This window comes from Pholcus phalangioides, unplaced genomic scaffold (genome assembly GCF_987345545.1).
Source record: "Pholcus phalangioides strain wild (caught in Gottingen) unplaced genomic scaffold, Ppha-v1.0 ptg000015l_1, whole genome shotgun sequence".
In the NCBI taxonomy this organism is placed as follows: Eukaryota; Metazoa; Arthropoda; class Arachnida; order Araneae; family Pholcidae; genus Pholcus; species Pholcus phalangioides.
Window position 1 is genome coordinate 31,915,186 of NW_028301608.1, and position 22,407 is coordinate 31,937,592.

Genomic DNA, 22,407 nt, shown 5'->3' on the forward strand with positions numbered 1-22,407 from the left:
CCCCCCCCATTCATACATTCTTCTAATGCAGTGGTTCTCAAAGTTTACATCATGGTGACCTGCCAATATTGATGTATGCATATTATAGCTTTGATAAAAGGGAACATTCAGAAAAAGAATACAGTGACATCTTGGCTATTGATGATGATTCTGAAATCACATTCATTAGCCAAAACAAGATTTCCTATAGGTTTCTATGGAAAATCGTTAAATTCATTCCAGGGGGGATGCAGCCTGAAATTTTAAAATGTTTTGTAAAACACAAAAGTACTGCAATAAAGATAAACAGGCCAGAGGCTGAAATGAACAGCTTGTATAAATGAGATAACAATAATTGTATAAAGGAGAATTTGCAGGAACATGAGATACTGAAGATCTTTTCATGTTACAACCATGTATACAACCTTGTCTAGTTTTTCAGGTGTCTTCTTATGTGATATGATTAGCTCATTTCTGTGTGGCATACTTATGCAGATGGAAGAGATAATCTTCTAGAATGATAGAAAATTCAATAGAACATAGATAACAAGTTCTTTATCTACCATATTTTTGTTTTGCTTAATCATTCATTTTGCATGAAATGGCTCAGAAACTGCTCTTTTATACGATCATTATGTACATTCATGTAAACCAGTGTTTCTCAAAGTGTGCATTGCGGATCCTAGGAGCATTACCAACCTTCGTCAGGGGTGTTGCAACAAGCAGGAAATATTGATGCGTGTGCTTATTTCAGCTTTGAAATGGTTCTTTTCTGAATGCACAATATCAATTGAAGTATTCTGGGGAGCCACACATGAATAATGAATAAAGCAAGGGAACCAGCTGTGAATGACCAAAGTTTGAGAACCACTGATGTAAATCAAAATTTTTGTGTTAGCCAAATCTCTATTCAAATTCAAATTTATTTCATACACATATTACACAGGGGTATATGGATATATACATGGATGTAAGGGATGAGGGAGAAAAGATCACAGTATAATCTGACGAGTTACTTCATCCCAGGTGAAAACAATGAATGGCAACAGCATAATACATTAACGGCCGTATTCACCACTCACAGTCCTGAAACGCGGATCAGTTGAAACCCGTTTCAGTTTTAGAACGAATTTGGCATTCACCAGTGAGTCTCGAGTGCGTATCAAGTGAAACTCGGTTCAGTTGGCGAGTATTTGGCGTATATTAGCTTGGCGAGAGTAGATCCGACGCTGATTGGATGAAGGGTTTTTGATCTTCTAATGAAGTAGAAAACTCAACGGTAGGATTCTTGTGTTTACGTTTTTCAACAATTTTTTTTCGATAAGCAAAATATGGTTTTATCATCCCCTTTTTAATGGAAATTCCATTTCATTCCAGCTACGGTTTTCTTTCCTACTTCCGCTATATCTATAATGGTTTTTCATTTCGCTACGGAATTGCTAATATTCTCAGATTAGATAAATTATATATCGCACGTACAATCAGCTTATATGCGCTTTTCATTTCCTTGAAAAAAAAGTAACACATTCAAATTTTATTAATCGTGAATGAAATGAAGGAAAAAAGGGTCGCAATTGTGTAAAATTTATATTTTAAAAAATACTAATAAATTTGGAAATTTTTCAAAAAATAATTTTTATCTGAATATTTTTTAAATTATGATTGTTTTGTACCTGAAATCAAATTTTTAGATACACATATTAAAATGAAAAAGTACAAAATTCAGTGAATTTGATTTCAAAAAAATTTTTTTATGCTAATAGTAATTCTTGTGATGCACATTGAATGTTAAATTACTGAACATTAATAGCTATATTTCCTATTAGCCAAATAAGTTAATATCTGAGACTGATTTTTTGTAATTTGTTGAAACTTGTATGATAGTTGCATGCAATCCTTCCTACACACAAGATGTGCCCCCTCTCAATGTATAAAATGCTAAACCCAACAGTTTTCTTTTCAACAAAAAACTGTTCCAACATGTGTACTAGTTTTTTTGATTAGCTTACATAAAAAGTTAGATTCAGTTCAAAACAGTTCATTATATTATTAAATATAAGTTGAAAGGACGTCCTTGAAGCTGAAAGATTCTTAAAAATAAAAAAATCTGTAAACAAAGTTTCAAATCTGACAGTCAATACAAGCATTAGTGTATGGACAATTTTTTTTTTTTAATGTGTAAAATGCATTGCCTTTGAATCATGTTTAACTAAAGGGTAAACTAATAGCCAAGACTAAAAATTAAAAAAAACTTGACATATATTGATAGATTCAACGTCATTATTCATCAACAAAATCATTTTCCATCCCTCTTTTTACTAGCAGGATTGGTAGTTAAATCTGGATTTTTTTTTTAAATATATACTGTATTTACGTGATAATCACAATCTAGTAATTCATTACTTTCAAAATTTACACTGTAACTTGAACATAATTAAGGCACAAATTCAAACTATGTAAAAAAAAGCTAACATTTTCCTCACTTAAGAAATAACGACATATCAATTATCAAAAATAATTTATTCGTATTTATATGGAAGTATTTGAGATTGCTAAAAAATAATAATGGTACGTATAACACACACACAAACATTGTAAATAAATATTGAGATTTTCTTCCATGATTGAGTCAGCTCGTCTTCAGTGGCCACATTTTATCATAGATGTGTTTTTACCCTACTTTTGCTCCCAAATACTTGTTTCATCTGAAAAATTAAAAACATAGTTTTCATGTTTTTACCCTACTTTTGCTCCCAAATACTTGTTTCATCTGAAAAATTAAAAACATAGTTTTCATGAAAAAAAATTTCCCTAAAGAATGAAGCAAATCATACTCATGTGTTGTGATTTCAAACACAGTGAAATCATACTGCATAATACGAATAAAGCACATGTAATCAGCAATCACGTGGTACGGGTTATGTAATGATAGATTACTTAAATATTATAAATTTCATTCAATCATTGCCCAATGCTGTCATGAACTGCACATAAATAAGGTTCTAAAAAGTAATTTCATGAATTTTTGAATTGGTGTTTTGAGCACGAAAAGTATGAACACACACTAAAATCTCAATAAAATGATATTCTGCAAATCAAGAAAAATTATCATTGTAGAGGGATTGCTGTTGTATTAAGAGTAGAGATGTAAAATTCTTGAGAATATTGTAACGAAGGACTCTGGAAGGACTACTATTGTAAATAACTTGAGAATATTCTTATTATTCTTAACAAGAATATTCTCCAGTTATTTATAATATAATTATATATAACATCCTAGAGAATATTCTTTGGAAAGACTACTTTTATGATTTACTGGGGAATATTCTTATCAAAAATAATAATTATTCTCATCTCGCATCTGTAATCGAGTGGCAGCAGTTTAACATTATACTATAGGAATTTCCAAACAAGACTTTCAAAATATTGATGTAGGGGATTTATTTTTATATCAAGCATCATTGTAGTGAGGTTTAACTGTAAATAATAAACGAATGAACTGATAATTATACGCAAAATACTGATGCACAAATAGAATGAAATGAGTTGATAATTATATGATTTTGGATAATGAGAGTGCATCACAGAAAATATTTTTTGTTGTGCACGTGTTTTCATTTGTGCAAATACTGTGGATTCTGCTTATAAAGGTTTTTTTTTCAAAAAATTACCATGAAAAATGTAAGCGGGGAAAATGCTTTAAACAGGAAATCTTAATAAAAATTAATTCGAGTACTAAGCAGGAAAATATTATACATGGGAATATCATAAGTGAGATTGACTGAATATAGAAGGAAAATGTCATGTTTACACACAGCAGCAAAGTATCAAATAAATATATTCCTGCCAAGAGGTAAAAGCTAAAAAAAGGTAATATATTTTGCTTGGCATTAATATAAATATTTTCATATTAGAGACGAAACATTTCATACACAAATCTATATTTTAGAGTGTTGTTGAATATTGTTTTGTTTAGGAATTAAAATGCACTACTGTAATGATCGCTTTTGCCTAGTACATTTTGCGAGTTCTTAATGTACGAGGCTCCTCAAGAGAAAAAAAGACCCCACAAAAATGAGATCTAGTTGAAATTTTCTAGAATTTACCAGGTAGGACCACAGAAAAATTTCTCGTCTCAGGCCCCCCCCCCCCCCCCCCCGATCATGCTCTTAAGATGGTCCTGGTTAGGGAAAAAAAAATTTTGTATACAAGTAATACAAAAAAAAATAATTTTGTATACACTGTATACAAGTGACTATTCCTGCAATTCAAGAGAGATATTCATGACTTCTTTTCAGACCAATGATACATTATTTTCAGAGGAAAAAACTTCAAAAGCGTGACACTATACCCTGCCATTTTAACCTTTAGGTCAGGACCGTAAATAAGTTGGGGCAACCGGAGCACTTCCCAAGGGCCGAGAGAATGGGGGCCCTCACAAAAATGTACACTTTATTTTACATAATAATACTTTCAGGGCCCTCACTCAAGAAAAAAGTCTGCATCGAGAGAGCCCACTACCAGTGCTGTCTTAACGGATGGACCTACCCGGGCACGGCCCGGGGGGACTCGAGAGAAGAGGGGCCTCACAAAAATGAGATTTGGTTGAAATTTTCTGTAATTTACCTGGTAGGTCCTCAGAAAGGCCACTTGGCCCGGGGCCCATGGTGTTCTTAAGACGGCCCTGCCCGCTACGACCCTGTTTCAGGTACCATAAAGACGAATTTGTCATTAATATCAATACATGAGTATATTACTCATATTATTAAATAATCATTATTTGATAATGATCATTTTGTTAGCGAATGAAGTTCAGATTTGAAGGAAATCATAGAAAAGTATCATTACTCACCTTCTTTCGTGACTTGTTGATGGCTTCAAGTAGTAGTTGAAAGCTTTCATTGATCGGGGATAATTACTTAACATATATTTAATACCTAAACGCGGTCACTCATCACCTTATAATTAATAAATTATTCTAAATTCCCTATTTCATTCTGGGTCATCGTAAAAACAATTCAGCGCGACCCCCATTACTATGTCGATGTTTGTGTTTGCAGCGATGATAATGTTCACTGCGCATGCGCTGAAACTCGATTCACCCTGCTGGATCGCCGATATCGGAGGTTCAGTTTCAGGCTCGAAAAGCTGGTCCGTGGATCTCGATTCAGGGGTGGTGAATACCAATTTTGAGGTGAAACGCGGTTTAGAACCTGGATCGCGTTCTGAACCTGGACGGTGAATACGGCCGTAAGACAAGTCATATTCTATCTAACAATGTGAAAACTTTGATATATATACACACACACAGGGCATCCATAATTAAAAGACTCTATTTTAAAGCAGCCTACAGGCGAAACCAGTCATCAGAAAATTGTGAAATTTTGTGAACGACTTCATAAAGTGATGGGAATTTGTTTTAGGAGAAAAAAAATTAGTTGCACTTGCCACCAGAGGGTGTTTTATTAAGAAATGACACACTTAGGCAAATGTTTACAATTTTAACAATTGTTAAACACTTTTACAATTGTTACTGCAACAAAACATGTTCCACATGATGGCCCATCATTTTCAGATACCATGTGAAATCACAAGATGGCATGTTCCACAACTGACTGAAGTGTGTGCAGGGAAAACTTGCCATTTCAGGCATGTGGAATGAAATGCTGCCTTTACGGTAAGGTAAAGTTCTTGGATTTTCACAACTTGCCAGACATTTCAAATGCCCCCTAAGTCAAAAATTGAATGGATTAAGGTCTGAGGATAGGGGTGGCCATAGATTAGGGAAGTGCCAGCTGATGACACATTCTTCTGTAAAATGTGTTTTAAGAATATTTTTAACACACACAATGCAATGTGTGGAAGAGCTCCATCTTGCATAAAGATTGTGTCTACAAGGCAGTGACGTGCTTGCAGAGCCGGTACAATTTCAATCTGTAATAGCAATGTATATCGCTTCCCGGTGATCGAACATGCCACTGGACCTGTAGAATGTAACTCCTTGCAGAAGTAGGGACCGAGAAGAAATGATGCAGTAAGTCCAAGCATACCGTCACTTTTGGTGAATGCAACAGAACTTCTAAGATATCGTGCAGACTTTTTGGTTCCCAAATTCTGCAGTTGTGAGTATTGACTGCACCATCCAAGTGAAAATGTGCTTTGTCTGTCCAGAGGATAATCCAAGGACATTCTGAATCAACCTCAACACGATCTAGAAACTGCAGTGAGAACCAGAGTTGAGCGTCATAATCACGTGGAAGCAACCGCAAAGTTTGTACGGATACCATCGGAGGATATTCCGCATGATCTTAAGGACAGTTAAACGTGGCCTATCCAAAGCCTGACACTAGTGACACTACCATGAGAATTTGAAAAGCTCTGTCCTCTTCCACCTGAAGCGAAACCTCCTGTACTGCATCTATAGAAACAGGTTTTCTTCCTCTTCCACGAGGAACAGCCAACGATCCTGAGATTTCAAATTTTATCATACTCCAAAGGTTTTTAACATTCATTAGACCTTTTTGAATCCTCTTCCAAGTCTGATATTTTAGTATAGAGCAGTTACTGCGGAACTGCTGTTTTGGTAAAATAATTTGACCAAAAAAACATCTTGTAACCTAATTGTCATTGTAAGTAGCAAACACTTTGAGAAACAAGATCTCTGCGAATGTTTCTTGGTTTTATAACAGCTGCTGCGTGACATCACATAAATTTACATGTTTACTACAGGTATTTAAAGTGAACCACCCTCTGTTGGCGACATATGTGCAACTAATTTTTTTTCCCCTGAAACAAATTCCCATCACTTCATGAAGTCCTCCACAAAATTTCACAATTTTCTGATGACTGGTTTTGCCTGTAGGCTACTTTAAAATAGGGTCTTTTAATTCTGGACCCCAGTACATACTCTCACACACCCATATATATATACAAGAGATTGGTGTGTCAGTAATAAATGATGTTTCAATTTCTTCTTGAACACGGGCAGAATATTTATGAATGTCAAGGATTTGTTAGCTAAGGTAAAATTATCGCAAAAAAACCCCATCATTCGCTGAAAAATTTGTAAGTTCAGGCAGTTGCCGATCAAGGTATCACTGTATACAGAAAAGTGGAATTATGTTCTCATACTGAAAATCAGCACTTTCTTGCTCACAGTTCAATTGGTTTCAAACAGTTCAATTCAACATGACTGTTTGAGTAAGCACAATACTTTATGTACCCTCTGGCCTTAAACTGAATGTATGTAAGCATGCAATTAATTATTTCATTTCTATTATAATTTTTTGCCTGATATGCATTTTAACTGCAACTGCTACAACAAAATGAACTATATACATGTTTTTATTCTGTTTAAACATGGAATTATTTTTTCCTCAAATTTTTTATCTGAAAATTTTTGAAACTGCCTGGTATAAGGTTCATTTCCCATGAAGCAATGGAGAAGGTGTTGTTGCCTGTATAGAGTAGATTCCCGATAATCTGAAGTGAACGGGACTGAGACTAACTTGGATTACTGAAAATCTGGATTATCCTGATAGAAAATGAAATTATAGGGGGGGGGGGGGGGTACCTACTCTCACATGTTTTGTCCTTAATTCAATTACTCAATTCCTTACACAACTGCCAAGAACAATCGACTATTTTTACATTTTTAAGGGAGGTTGACAGAGGATACAGTCCTGGGTACTCTATATAATTTTTTTTTTCACACTATATAATTATAAATTTACTACAGAAGAGCCTGTGAAAAATTCTGGTCTGGGGGATCTACCAAAGATTCTAGGGTAGGGATCAAGACCCCACCTCCATCTTTCAAACTGAAATTTCTCTCATTCGTAAAGAAAAATGGGATAAAATGAAACAAACTTGTTTTTGGCAAAAATGAGATACTTTGAGCAGGCATAAAAAGTTTTTTTTTAGCACTCCACGTTATCTAGATCTTCGAGTTTTGAGACTCTACCATATACTCAGTGCACACATTTTGCTGTTCCCCCCCCCCCCCTTCCGTTGCTTTAATGGAAAATATGTTTTCTGCCAGGATTGCACTATAAAAGCTTGATAATAATACTTTTATAGAACTTGAAAAATGCAACAAATAATCGTACCAGTTACATTCTCGCGAATGCAACCAATAGTCTTATTGGCTGCATTTTTTAGTTTATAAAAGAACTTTTATAGTATAATCCCGGCCTTCTTGACATATCCCACTGTACTGTAAACCTGGTAACTTTGAGACAGAAATTATTTTTGAATTTCTAGCCAATGCCATGCGTTTTATTGGTAGCACCGAACAGATAAAACAGCCATGGCATTCGCTGGAAATTTGAAATAATTTTCTGTCCAAAAGTTACCCCAGTTTGTTCTTTTAATCTACAATATATCTGAAAATTGCTTCAGATTCAAGAAAACTACGATTTCGGTTCTAAAAGTTCCTGCTTACCTGATTTCAGGCAATGAAGAAGCTTATTTCCAGAATTTCAATTACATTTGTTTTCAAGAATATAACCCAATTCTCCCAACCCCAATTTCGGTTTTGAAAAAAAAGAAAAAAAAAAAAGAATACTAATTTGTATAGCTTCCATGAATTCATGGGAAAAAATTTAATTAAACAGTATGCACCAAAATTCAAATTTACTGTTAACAAGAATAGGAAAGTTTGAATTACTTGTATGGTTTAAAGCAGTTTAGGTACTTTGGAGCATCATAATATGGCTGACAGCGGCCTAGGTATGCTAACATCATCAATTCTCTGAGAAGCGGAGAATTCTTTCTATGGCTATCGAGAAAAATATGAACAAAATTTCGCTAAATTTTCAGACACAAAATAAAATAAATAAATAAATACACAAAACAAAATAACAGATCACACACACACACATTGTTATAGATAATTTTGCTGAAAACCACAGACACAGGATGGATGAAAGCCAGAACTCTGTCGCCACACTTAACATGTTGCCAAGATCTCTTCCGGCTTTGAGTTCGGAACACTTTGTTATTGGAAGAGTAAATAATTTTACCTTTGGCTTATATAATCACAAAAGACTAATGAAAAGGCAAATGCACTGAAAAAATATGAAATTCTAAATGCATTTCGACACATGACAGTGATTCAGCGTGGTAGTGGTAATATTATGTTTGTTCTCTGAAATTGACTCCGGAAGGAAAAATTACAAATGTAAAAAATTATGACAATATATTTCCCCTGAAATGAATGGGAACTGTTGCATTTAACAGATTTTGTGGGGATAACAGATGAAATGGGGGTTAAGAGTTTTGGAGAGAAGTTCCAGGGTATCGTTAAGAAGAATGAATCCAGTATTATATTAGAAGAAATTAGAAGGCCCATGCCATCTCTTCTGTTATCTTACACATTGAAATTAAATACGTAGAATACATAAAAATTTTCATTAGTATCATGTAAAATGTTCACTTTAGCAAGTCATCTCGTTCAACACCTCGTATGAGAGTAAATGAAGTGGATTTGCGTTGTTAATATCTGAGTTCACAGTTTGCAAGCATAAGAGTGATTAAAAAAGTGTGCAAGCATGTGAGTGACCAAAAGAGTGACACAGAAAATGAGGGACTACGTAAGTGAGTGATCAATAAAATGTTCAAGCATAGGAGTGACCAAGAAAATGTGCATGTATGGGAGTGAACCAAAAGAGTGACTAAGAAAATGTGTACGCATGCGAGAGACCAAATAAGTAACTTCGATACAGAGGCATATCTACAGGAGAAAGCTTGACAGGCTATAGTCCAGGATGTTTAATTTAAAACTATACAGTCAGATCCCATTGTAACGAAAATCTCGTTATAATGAAAACTTTTCTGATCCTTCAAATCAGTTTACATAGGAACAACGTATTGTGTGAGTCCGGTATTACAAAATGAAAAATCTGTAACTCGAAAACAAGTGTCTGAAAATCATCGAAATATAGTTCAGTTCAGCAACATTTTCCCTTATAGGAAAAAAAAGGAGAAAAGAAAAAAGTTTTACACTATCTTCTTCAGAACATTTTGTGTCATGCCAATTTTCCATAACCCTTTGCATTTCTTTCCCTATAGCCGTTTCCCCCCCCCCCCCTCATGTAAATGGTGCTTGTGCTGCTACACTGTTGGGGAAAAAGTTGTTCTCAGACATGCCAACTTTTGGAATCTAGAAATCCGGAGATTCTCCCAAGCCAGCACTCATAGACTCGATCAAAGCTTTGTTTTCGAACTTTTTTTTTAATCAATTAAAAAAGTTGCATTCCTTCCCCTCCCCACCCCAAGGCAACTTCAGCATTGCCCCTGAGCAGATATAATTCCATATCAGTCTTTCCATGCAGAATAGAGAAATCACATCTATATACTTTTCATAAAATATAAGTGTTTCCTTTCGTGGATGCTATCAGTGATTGATAATCTTGGGTATATGAACTCTTAAAAGCTTTATACAAACGTGCCAACTTTTGAAATCCAGAAATCCGGAGATTCTACAGAAGGGGGGTACCACTCATACGAGAAAAAGCTTTGGAATTTGCACATGCTTTTGGATACAAAAACTTTCAAGCAAGTGCCGGCTAGCTGAAGCACTTCAAAGAACGGTATGGTGAGGTAGCAAAGCAGATTTGCAGGAAAGCAAATTCAGTTGACATGAAAAATGTGAATGAATGGAAAGCTGGTAAAATAGCAAAAGTGATAAAGTCATATGATCCTTCTGATATATTCAATGCTGACGAAGCCGGAATCTGTTTCCAACTGTTTTCCTGACAAAACTTTCACATTTAAAAAAGACAAGTGCATTGGTGGCAAAAACTCCAAGCAACACTTGACTGGTTTGTTTTGCTGTAACATGAATGGAATCGAAAAGAGAAAAGTTTTAGTGATTGACAAATCCATGGTATCTGAAGAACGTGAAATCACTGCCGTGTGATTACAAATCAAGTTGAAGGGCATGGATGACTACAGGAATTTTAATCAGTGGCTAGTTAAGTTTGATGGAGAAATGGAATGAAAAAATAGAAAGATCCTGCTCCTTATTGACAACTGCACGGCACACAATGAACCTCCAAAGTTAGAGAGAATTTGCATCAAATACATGCCTCCTAACTGCCTGTTTTGCAACCACTTGACTAATGCATAATTAAGGCCGTAAAAGGAAAGTATCATACATAACTGCTGAGACATATTCTTCACCAGATTGATAATAAAGAAATCATAGATAAGCCTGATGTCAAGCAAAACTATTGATAGGTGGAACCTGGAAAGGTATCACTTAAAAAGTTATTTGTAATGGGTGGAAAAAAGCAAATTTAATAGCAACAGAATTCTGTGAAACACTGAATAACGCCGATGAAAGTGCATCCACCAATTTGCAGGCTTTGTGGGAACACGTCACAAAAGAAACGTCCGTTCCAAATGGAGAATGATAATTAAAGATTTTTTTTCCTCCAAGGTTGCCGTTGTCACTTCGGAACCGTTAACGGACAATGATATCATTTATATGATACAAGAAAAAAAAGAACAATTCATTGCAGATAGCAGTGATGAAGAAGAGCTTTCACAAGGATGTGTATCGGTACTTACAGCATCTGAAGCTTTAGCTAATTTGGAAGATAAATAATCCAGCTACAAAGAACCTTCCAGACCATTCGTTTGAGCATGCGTATGCTTTAGAGAAATTCTTCGTTTCCTCGGCTTCTGCAATACTTGTGCAAAAGGAAATTAAGGATTATTTGCTTCTAACATGTTAAGTAAAACTCATGGGAAAAACTTTGATGCCTAATTGATTTAAGTTGCTTTGAGTTATTTTTAAAATTCAACTTCATTCTTTTCATTATCTAGAAAGCAAATAAGTAATATTTTCCTTAAAATCAAATTCTGCTATAAACATTTTTTTAGTGAATGTTGAAAATAGAAATTCTGTTCTAACGGAAATTTGTTACAGTGAAGTAATTTCTTTGGTTTCTTGGAGTTTGTTATAATGGGATTCGACTGTACTAGAATGGGCAAAGATCGCAAAATCATAAATCTGCCTCTCTGTTAGGGACCATCCATTCCCTAACAGAGGCAACAAAATAGCTATTCCCTATATAACCAATCATAAAATAGCCTCTCCACATGAATGTTCAGTTCCCTTTCAAACTTGCATCATTTTAAAAAGTTGACCCATAGAAATCAATTTAATGAAGTTTGTACTTAAATCACAAATTATAAAATGCATTTTAAAACGCTTAACAAGAGTAAGGTGTTACAATGTCATAATTCTGTTCTTTTTAAAATGCATTTTAGCCATGAAACACTGAACTGAATTTCTAGTAATACAATAAAATAAAATGAAAAATGAGTTAGATCTCTCTCAGATGTATCATTAGCATTCAAGTGGTGTGGTAAGTTAAGCCAAAATATATTTAAACTATCACAGTATAAAATATTAACTCTTAATCATTAATCTCACTAAGATCCAAAATTTACCATGATTAACTGTATTTTTATCAATCCAATTTGGTTTCTTCTGTCAATTAAATAGATTAATAGATTATCAACTGTCTTTAGCTTAATCCCCCTACATCGGAGTCTTCAAGCCCATGAGCTACCAAGCTCTTTGGCAGCACACGTACGTAGTATAGTTTAATGACCACTGTGCTGTCATGTGGGCATCATGCTGAACTCTCATCATGAGGATCCGGGTTTGAATTCCGTTGGCAGAACAGTGTTGGCCAGCTGAAGTTGTTTTCTGCAGTCAACTTTGAGGTGTGAATGTGAGCTGGTATCCTATATGAAAACGTCTCTCCACAGAGAGAAGGCAAAGATGACAATAAAATTCAAGTATTTATTGTTCACATCAAAATATGAGACAGATGCAGCTCCAGCAAGAACACAAAACAAGCACAACTCTGACAATGTTAGGAGCTACACATATATACCCAGAATACGCATTCTGACATTTACTATGGACTTCCATCCATTCGTTAGAAAGTTTGCAGAGGGATGGTTTGCAGGCACACATACAGTTTAGTAAAGCAGTGAAATCTGGACATAATACTCTGCGGACCAAGAAAAACCAGCATTGTAGAGCAATTATCTGTAGTTTAACATTAAACTATAGGCATTTCCAAACAAGACTTGAAAGAATATCATTGCAGAGAATTTAAAGTTACATTGAGTATACTGGCCATGGTTTTACTGTAATAATTTAGTGGCCTGCAAACCTCATTAAATGTCAAATGTGTTGGAAGTGAAATGAAGTGATGTATAATAATCGGATGGGCGGAAAAGGCCACGGGGCAGAGGAGAGACAGGTTGTTGACTGTTGGAGGAGAGAGTATGTAGAATGCTCGGGTTCAGGTATCTATGTAAATAAATGTGATTATGAATTATTTTCGTTGGGTCTAGTGTATATACTTAAGTCGTAATATGTCTAGGAGGCCAAGCGAAACATGGTGGCACGCACTGGGTCAACAGTTGTAGGCGCCAGGCCTACATGATGGGATACCAGGCCTAATGGATATACACGCCTGAGTGGCGGGGTGGCAAGATGCTCATCTATCACCGTGAAGGTTACTGTCACGGTCCTGGGTTTGAACCCGAAGTAGGATGTAAATAAGATATTTTCCCTAACAAACTTGAGGCAACCACCAATAGACAGTGCCTTGATTTCCAACCCATCTCATTAATGGCAGTAAATTGCGATATAGCGATATGGTCAGAGTTGGTGTTTGGTGAAGTAGGCCTACATGATGTATTGAAGGGTTAAAAAAACTGCATATCTCTTGTTTACATTTTTAATTCTTTGCCAATGATTTAGTGTTTTTCCAAGATGAAAATCAACCAGTTATTTCAGAAATACACTGCACTTACTATCACTATCTGACAATTCAACTGAAGGATCAGTGACTAAAATTAATAATGAAATATTTCTAAAATAATATTATTAATAATAATTGAAGCTGGTGGTTCCCCATCTCAATAAATAAAACTTACCTCTTGCTAATAGCACTTTTGAGAAGGATCTTAGTTTTTTCTGGTTCAGATAGATCAGGAACTGGGGACATACAGGATGAATCTTCACCAGTATTCTCTTTCAGCATCACTTCAAAAGTTGGATTGACAATTCCCTTGGTGAAGTCTAATAATTCCTTTCCAAAATCTAAAAAAGTATTATCAAACAACTTATTTGTATAAACCTTGTCACATACCAATTTTCAAAATCATATATTTAACTGTACAATACATAAATGTAATGCAGAGACCCCAAAGCAGAATGTGCCAAAATCTGTGACGTACGTCACAGAACAATCAGTGCTGCTGTAGAATAATCTCTAAGAACTTAAAGATAAGAACTCTTCTCTACAGAAAACACTTTAAAGGAATTTTTACTACAGAACATTTTCAGTTAACTGAGGGTTCATTGCAGAAAAATGCAAAACGTTTTGCTTTGGGGGCAGAGAATCACGCATTCAGATATTTTGTTTTTATCAGTTCATGGGAAAAAAACCAGTTAATATAGATTTAAAGTTTTTTTACCACCATCTCAAAAGTTTGGATAGTGTATTTTCTGCTGAATTAAAATAAAACTGCCATAAACTTGGTGCTACTTCATATAAATACAGAGTAGCACCTTTAACGAAAACTCAAGTCTGTTCCCCTCAGATAACTCATAAATCGTTAGCTATAGAAACATACAGTAAACTCAACTATTCGGGCTAGTTTAAAAATAATAATACATTAACGAATTACAATATTATCTTTTTACATTTGTGTAATCATTTATCAATGAATAGTAAAATAAGTTTGTAACAAAAATAATTTTAATGTGAAATAATTTTTGTAAGAACTTAGCCTGCATTTTACATTTATGCTTTGTTCATTTTGACAAAGCAAAAAATAAAATAAATAATATATAAATAAATAATAATTTTTTTTATATAGAGATTACAAGTGATTTAGTGATTTTGTTTCCTGCGATTAAGTTAGACATTACAAAGTTAATCTTGAAATATGTACAATGTTTTTATTCTCGGACTTTCTTTTCTGTAGTAAATTTTTAAAACAATATAGTTAAGAGAATACATAAAAAACATTTATTAGGTATTCGTCTGTACTTAAAGGTCACAAAATATGAGTAAGAGCAGAATTTTGTTTTAGAAGGATGGTTTTGATGGTATGGGGGGTTAGGAAGTAAGTATGTATAGAATTTTGGCCTAACTGGCTTCTCTGTAATCAGGCCCGCTATTCTGCTACATTAGGCTGGATAGTCTGGAGTCATAATACTATGCACACTTTCGATAATATTCAATTATTTATTTATTCAAAAATATTTAAACACTGTGCCAATCTCAGTGTAATGTCATTTATTTTACAAAGGGCTATATATGTATCAAGAACAATACAAAATTTACATACAAACCGAACAAAGTTTAATTTTTTTGATGATCCCCCTTATCCCCACTAACTTCTGGTTAGAAAGTTGTCTTCTCTTCTGTGAGCATTAAAAAAGAAACTATGTTTCTAAGTGCAAAATGATGAAAAGAACAGCAAATGAAGAATAGAATGAGTTTGTCCATTAGTTTATGTGGTTATTTCCATAATTTAAGCAATTTTTGAATTCAAATATCTCAGCGAATATATATATATATATTTATATTTATTTATTTATTTAACTAAGGGCTGTATATGTATCGAGATACAAAATTTAATTTTTTTATGATCCCCCCCCCCCTCCCCTGTTCTCTGACTTCCAATTAGAAACAACTTTCTAATTGGAAGTCAGAGAACAGGGGAGGGGACAGCATAAAAAAATTAAATTTTATATCTCGATACATATACAGCCCTTAGTAAAATAAATGACATTACTAAGATGCACAATGTTTAAATACTTTTTCTAATTCAAAGTATGTTTCTATAGCTAATGATTTATGAGTTATTCGAGATGAAACAGACAAGTTTTCACCCTGTACATCAAAACATTTTACAAAGTAAATATTAATGACATTTAAAATACAAAAATGGGTGTCTTAAAAAAAATTAGAGAAAAATTTTAGTTATTTAACATTACTAGCCTTGTCAGCTATCTTGTGTATTCTGAGTTACTGTTCAGAACAGTTTTCCCCCTCTCTGAATGCAGCCCTGAACTGTTTTTTATTCTTCCAATATTGCTCGAAAGATTGAATATTTTTGCAGTAGAGTCTCTATACAACGGACTGTCATGCATATTTTTTTTATATAATAGAAATTTTACCAGAACGCTCATATTTTCAATATGCTGTGCATTAAAAAGTATTTCTTTACAGCAAATTTTCTCATGGTGAAATCATTATATGGAGACTCTCTTATAATCATTATATTTTCATTTTGTTAAGTGTTTTAAATGCAAGAAAGATAATTTAACATTAAATAGTACTCTACTGCTTGCCAAATGTCATCCACTTTGTTTTCAGATCAATCAAGGTCAATATAGAAAATATTATCTACACAAAGATATGAACAGGATATCAGTTGAGAACATTCATAAAATTAGTAAAGCATTTAGAGCTATGAAACACACATTTAAAATTATTATTAAATATAAGCCTAAAAGAAATGGCTAAATAAGTTTTATACCGATCTAATAATAATTTAGCCTTTAAATTTTATGGCTAACAGACTTTTTTTTCATGCCATTTTCACCTCAACTACAGACAATTTAGTTGACATGGATGCACACGATAATATAACGCTGCTATGTTATGAGCTGAATTTTTACACCATCATTATAATTATTGTCACTTGAATCCGATTAGTTTATGCCCATCTCAGAATCACTTTTCAGATAAAGTTCGATATCTCTTCCAGTAAGCTTCTGAGTCACTTCATGCAAAATGGAAGATAAAACTAAGAGAACACTTTCTTAAACTACATAAAAAAAAGCTTCAACTTTTAATGCTTTCACTATACACTGAAAACAACTCATAGACCCGACTGAGTTGTGTACATAGCGTGAAATAAAAAGATCTTCAGTATTCCTCATCTTTTAAATTCTCCTTTATTCAATTGTGAAACTTTTAGCTCAGATTTTCTTTAGTTTGTCTTTAGACTCACACCTGAAAACACATAAAACGACTTTCTATGGGAACCTATAGGGAAATGGCGTTTTGGCAAATGAATGTGATTTTATCGAATCATCTTCGTTAGCTGAGGCATCACTGTTATTAGAAATGAAAAAAATTGTAACAAATACAATGATAGCAGAAATACTAATTATAATGAAACAAATAGAAAAAAAATTCTGCCCAAAAGAAAAATGAACCTCCAAATTCTTAGTTCTTGTTTATGCACAACACATGGTCTTTTGAAAAATATCTTCAACTGATCACTAGAGAAAGAAAGTGTCGAATAACACAGAGGAAAAAACAGACTGCACCAGCCATGAAACCGTTTAGTTCAAAGCACTAATTCAAAACAAAGCTTATGACTTGGTAGTTAATTCACTCAATCTAAATAGTTAAAGGGGCATGTTGGAACAGTTCCAATTGAAACACCCAGTAATCATAGTAGAACATGTCATGAGAAGAAAAAAAAACTGATAAGTATTTCTATCATTAACATATCCCTTCAGTTACTATCATAAACTGCATCCTATTTACAAGTGATTCATGTAGACCATAAAAAAATATAAAGTTAAAATGATTAAATATGATTACCAAAACCTGGAATGATTTAATTACAGGGTTTAAAAAAAAAAGGGAGATTATTTTATGTACTCCATTTTATATGACCACAACTAATTTTAACCACTGTTATACCAAAAAAAATGTTAATTCAAAGTTTAACACAATTACATTTTTTTAAAACAAGTAAATTTTTATGCATTGCACAGACCATATTTATAGATGAAGAAAAATAGAACTCTTACCTTCCATCCACCCAAACATATTTACAAACAAAGGGACATGTTTGTAGCTCTGTCTGTAGAAAGAATAAAGATTCTGTACACAGACATTGAAATATCCAGAAGGTAAAATGGCTACACTTCCGTAGAAAGCTTGCCTATAGGATAAAAGAAATCTCTTGCATTACAAAACAAAAGAGAAACATAACAAAAATTACAAATGAAACACTAGCGGTACATTGAAAATCTGGTAAAACTTGTATTTTTTTAAACTTTGATTCGGTAAAAAATCATATTTTTAGAAGCAAAAGCGTATTAATTTACTACATACGACAAAATCGTAACAGTTGGCAGGTATGCACAGCCATTGGATGTTCCAATCCCATCCCCTGCTTTCACATTTCCTATTACAAAGGGAGAGAGCGTTTTTTTTCTCTCTTTTCTTCCTCTTTATATTCCGGGGAAGCTTCCTCTTATTTTTCTAGGCAATGCTATTCATCACCATGGGGAATGCCTATTCTAAGAAAGATCATCTCTTCAGAGGGAAAAAAAAGACTTTTGCAGGCATGGCTGCAAAAAAGTAAGGAGTTATAAGGGCCCTTCCAGAGGGAAATGAAAAGTTAGGAGTTTCTAAGGAGTTTGTAAGGATGTGCGAACCCCGCTATTGAGTAAAGATTGATAGTTATTTGCCTTGTTTACCGGCAACCCCCTCCCCACAAAGTTTTACACTCTCTTTCAGCTAGGAGATCAATCATATAGCATTAGCCTGTGTCATCCTATTTACAAATGTTTCCTACCTGATAGTGTGACACATAAATAGAAAGTCTGATTGATCCAAAAAGGTATTTATACAAAGAGAACTAATTACCAGGTCTTAATGTATTTTAAAAAAATTCACAAAAACTTTTTTTTCCCAACTTGTAAGAAGTGGTTGTGGATAGTGGCAGCAAACCACGTGCAGATGTAGCCACAGAATGACGGTAGTTTTCGTATAATGTCTATGGAGCCTATTGTCTGTTCCAGGAGCAAACAAAAAAGGGAAGGGAAATTCGCCACAGAATAGATGTGGCCACCCATGGAAGTTTTACTGTAACTATTTCTGCATTATAAACAGCTACACGGATAGAAAAAAAAGATGTGTATTAAAATAAAATATACTAAGCAAATAAATTGAAACTTAATTTTCTACTAGTATCTACCTGAGGGCAAAAATTATAACTTTAAAAAAAAACACTGATTATACTATCAGGGTGGTCAGATGAAAAAGTGAAAAATCTCTGATGTGTATGATTAAAGATAATTACTTGTCAATTCGAAGTATGCATGCCTTTTGATTGTGGAAAGCAAAGAGCTCATGTTTTCTCATTGTTTTGTGAGCGGATCTATTTCCTTCTGAAAGAAAGCCTTGGCATGTGACAGCAACAATTCTTCACCTCAGAATTTGAGGCTGTGAATGGTGATATTTGTTGTTTGAAAAGCTACATTTTTTTGGGGGGGAGGGGGGAAGGGGCATAAATGTGAAAACCACAGTCATAGGTTAACAGGTTCAGATTGTATGGTTAATATTATGTTTTCCCAACAAAGTATAGCAAGATAATTATTTGCTGAGACAGGTAGGCATATATTAAAAAGCAACAACAAACACCAGTGCTCAAAATCCCATGATAGTTCATTACGGTAAGATGCAGATGTTGCAAGCTTTCACAGTATTTCTGACTGTTGGTGGTGGCTCGTAGTTCAAGAGCTCAATCAACATGGATATAAAAATAAATTACAATAAAAACAAATAAGGCAAAACTTTTCAATTCAAATAGAGATTTACTCACATTACTGGGCTCTTTTCATGGGTAAAAGGTGGACCTGCAATCAAAAATAAATTGTTGTGTTTGCTATAAAAATAAAAGTTCAATCACTGAAAAAAAAAACAGTTTTGGCCAAGATAACATTAATTTTCATCTTCAATACATTTTTGGATCAGCTGAATCAGATGCCAAATTTGACAGATCATATAGAATTGTTGCCTTGTTTTTAAAATCCCCTTCTTTTTTTCATGAAGTTTTCCATCGGAAAAAATTAATAAACATGATTGTTAGGGCTAGGATTTTTATGACCTAAAAACTGACAGAATATGCTCCATAAAAAATGCATTTGTGACCTAAAAAACTAACAATATGTCGTAAAAATCGAAAAATAAACTTTTATAAAATAGGCTGACCATATTTCTTCACAAAAAAATACCAGAAATTACAGGAAATCATCAAAAATGATAATGATTACCAAAGGTAGGCAAATAAAATTGCCAATAGTTGCTAATACCGCCAAAAAACTTCAATCATTGCCAAAAACAATGTCAAAAGTAATTAAAATTGTCAATTATTGCTAAATCATCAATTGCGAGAAATGAAGCTAGAGAAGAAAGAGCTTGGAGGTATTTAATTCCTGTCATTGTTATGCTGAAATATGCAAAACAATGCTCCAAAATATGAAAATATACCTTAAATTCAGATCATGAAAAATACCCTAAAATTACTGAAAATCATGAAAAATGCTCTATCGTGTAAAAATTTCATATTTTATATACATTATGCATATTTTGCTGTCAAAGAAATCCTAGCCCTGATGATTGTAATTTTAATCAAAGTAAGGTTAATGATTTTATAAAGGTAACTTCTTAAAAATTAAAAAAAAAATTGTCACACTGGATAGTTTCAGAACTAATATTTCCGAAACTATTTTCAAATTCTTTATGTGAATTACTTTCCATTAAAAAGTAAACAATCAGAATAAGCACTGTCACTGTAAAAACAGAAATATTTTTGTGTGCAGAAATATATTATACTACAGATAAAGTAGATTTCATCTGAAAATTTTCTATTTGAATCCAAAAATTATTGTGAAGTTGTGCAGTAGCAAGTGATACTAATAGCACCTTTCGACCCAAATTGATGCTTTTGACTCAAACTAACAAAAATAATGTATATTTACCTAAGAGAGGCTCTGTCACTTCATTCAAGCTCAGACATGCTGGAGGTGTGAATTCAGTTTGACCAGGATCCAGATCCAAATACATAACCTTAGGATACCTGTGTGATTATATAATGAAGCATAAATAATAATCAATATATTATTAATAATCAATATATTTCACCGACACAAGCAATACTAAGTAATAGCTGATTCAGTTACATAAAATATACTAGGTATAGAATTTTTTTGTCATTTTCTACTTATAGTCCTGCCTCTGACATGAGGGAGTTCTATTTATAATTTTTCATCAATACATTTATTAGTTTATAATTTAAAATATTATTTATATCAAGACTTTCTGGCCAAAGAAGGAAAAAAACCTGGCTTTTTTTTTTTTCATTTTTATAACATTTCAAACATATCGGCTACCACAGGTAGGTCCTAAAATAATGCATTTTTCTATGGGAAAAATAGGGAAAAAAGCAGAAATTTGATTGTATTACCTTAAGTAGCAACAAGAATGGATAAATATTTAACAAATTGAACTTGGCATTAACATAAAAAAGGAGGCGAGTGTTTTTATTAAATGTCTTTCTCCTGTCAACTTTTTTAGGTTTCGATCCCACATACATGCACCTAATAAATATTCCTAGCCTGCATATACTGCTCAATTTAAAAAAAAGAAACGTACAGTGAAACCTATCTAAGATGGACATTGTATGAAACTTGTCTTAAACGAAACAGAAAAATAGTCTAGTGGGTAATGCTTTTTCAATTAATGGAAAATCTTTTAGGACATAAACTGACTAATGTAGAAACGGAAGGCATATTTAGTCAATTTTTAAATAAAAAAACATCTGCTAAAATGGAAAGAATTTTTGGCCAAGTGCAAGTTTTTGTCCTTTGGATAGGAGGAAGTTGTACTGCTTTTGTTAGTTCCACTTCTTGGATGAATGATGAATAGCCTACTTATTATGTATCTGAACTGGTTCTGGAATTAAGGAACTGGACTTGAGTTGAAACAGATTAACTATTCAAAATTTAGTGAAAGCCTGTTTAGCATTTGATCTACAATGGAAATGGTGGCTTTAGTTAGAAAACACTCCTGTTTCTTGGAAAAATAAGTACGTTTTAGCATTTCATTCAGGTAGGCATTGCGACTAGCCGTAAGAAACATGTCTTGGACACAAAAACAGTGGTCATAGAAGCAAAAGAAAAGCAAAATTTAAATGTTACAGTGATGTAGAATGCTTCTTTCATGAAGCTTTATTGGTTGTTGATCTCATTGTCATTATTAAAAAAAGAAAAGGTATACAATTTTCTCAATTTTTTATTTTAAATATCAAAAATTTTAATTTTTGACAAAAAAGTTCATTCTATTGCTATTCTGGAAGACATTTTATATTGAGGTTTAACTATTAGCACATTAAATATGAAATTTAAAATATATAGTAATTTATATATATAGTAATTTATATATATAGTAATTTGAAACAGAAAAATGAAAAATTTAAAAATAATATGCATGCCTCTGTTAAATACTCATTGGTTTATACGTAGTAGTTAAGGTGATATTCTCAAATTTTTAGTTTCACAACAAGACA

The 22,407-nt window shown here is 33.3% G+C and overlaps 1 protein-coding gene across 1 annotated transcript in view; it reads right to left on the reverse strand.

Annotated features, from left to right (window-relative positions):
• LOC149075819 (polynucleotide 5'-hydroxyl-kinase NOL9) overlaps positions 1 to 22,407 on the reverse strand; it is a 41,311-nt gene that overhangs the window by 7,159 nt on the left and 11,745 nt on the right. The window contains exons 6-10 of the mRNA XM_089243331.1: positions 20,822 to 20,919; positions 19,663 to 19,696; positions 17,861 to 17,994; positions 13,951 to 14,116; positions 8,648 to 8,758 (exon numbers count right to left, since the gene is read on the reverse strand). Of these exons, the coding sequence (XP_089099457.1) occupies positions 8,648 to 8,758; positions 13,951 to 14,116; positions 17,861 to 17,994; positions 19,663 to 19,696; positions 20,822 to 20,919 (543 nt within the window). The remainder of the gene's footprint in view (positions 1 to 8,647; positions 8,759 to 13,950; positions 14,117 to 17,860; positions 17,995 to 19,662; positions 19,697 to 20,821; positions 20,920 to 22,407) is intronic.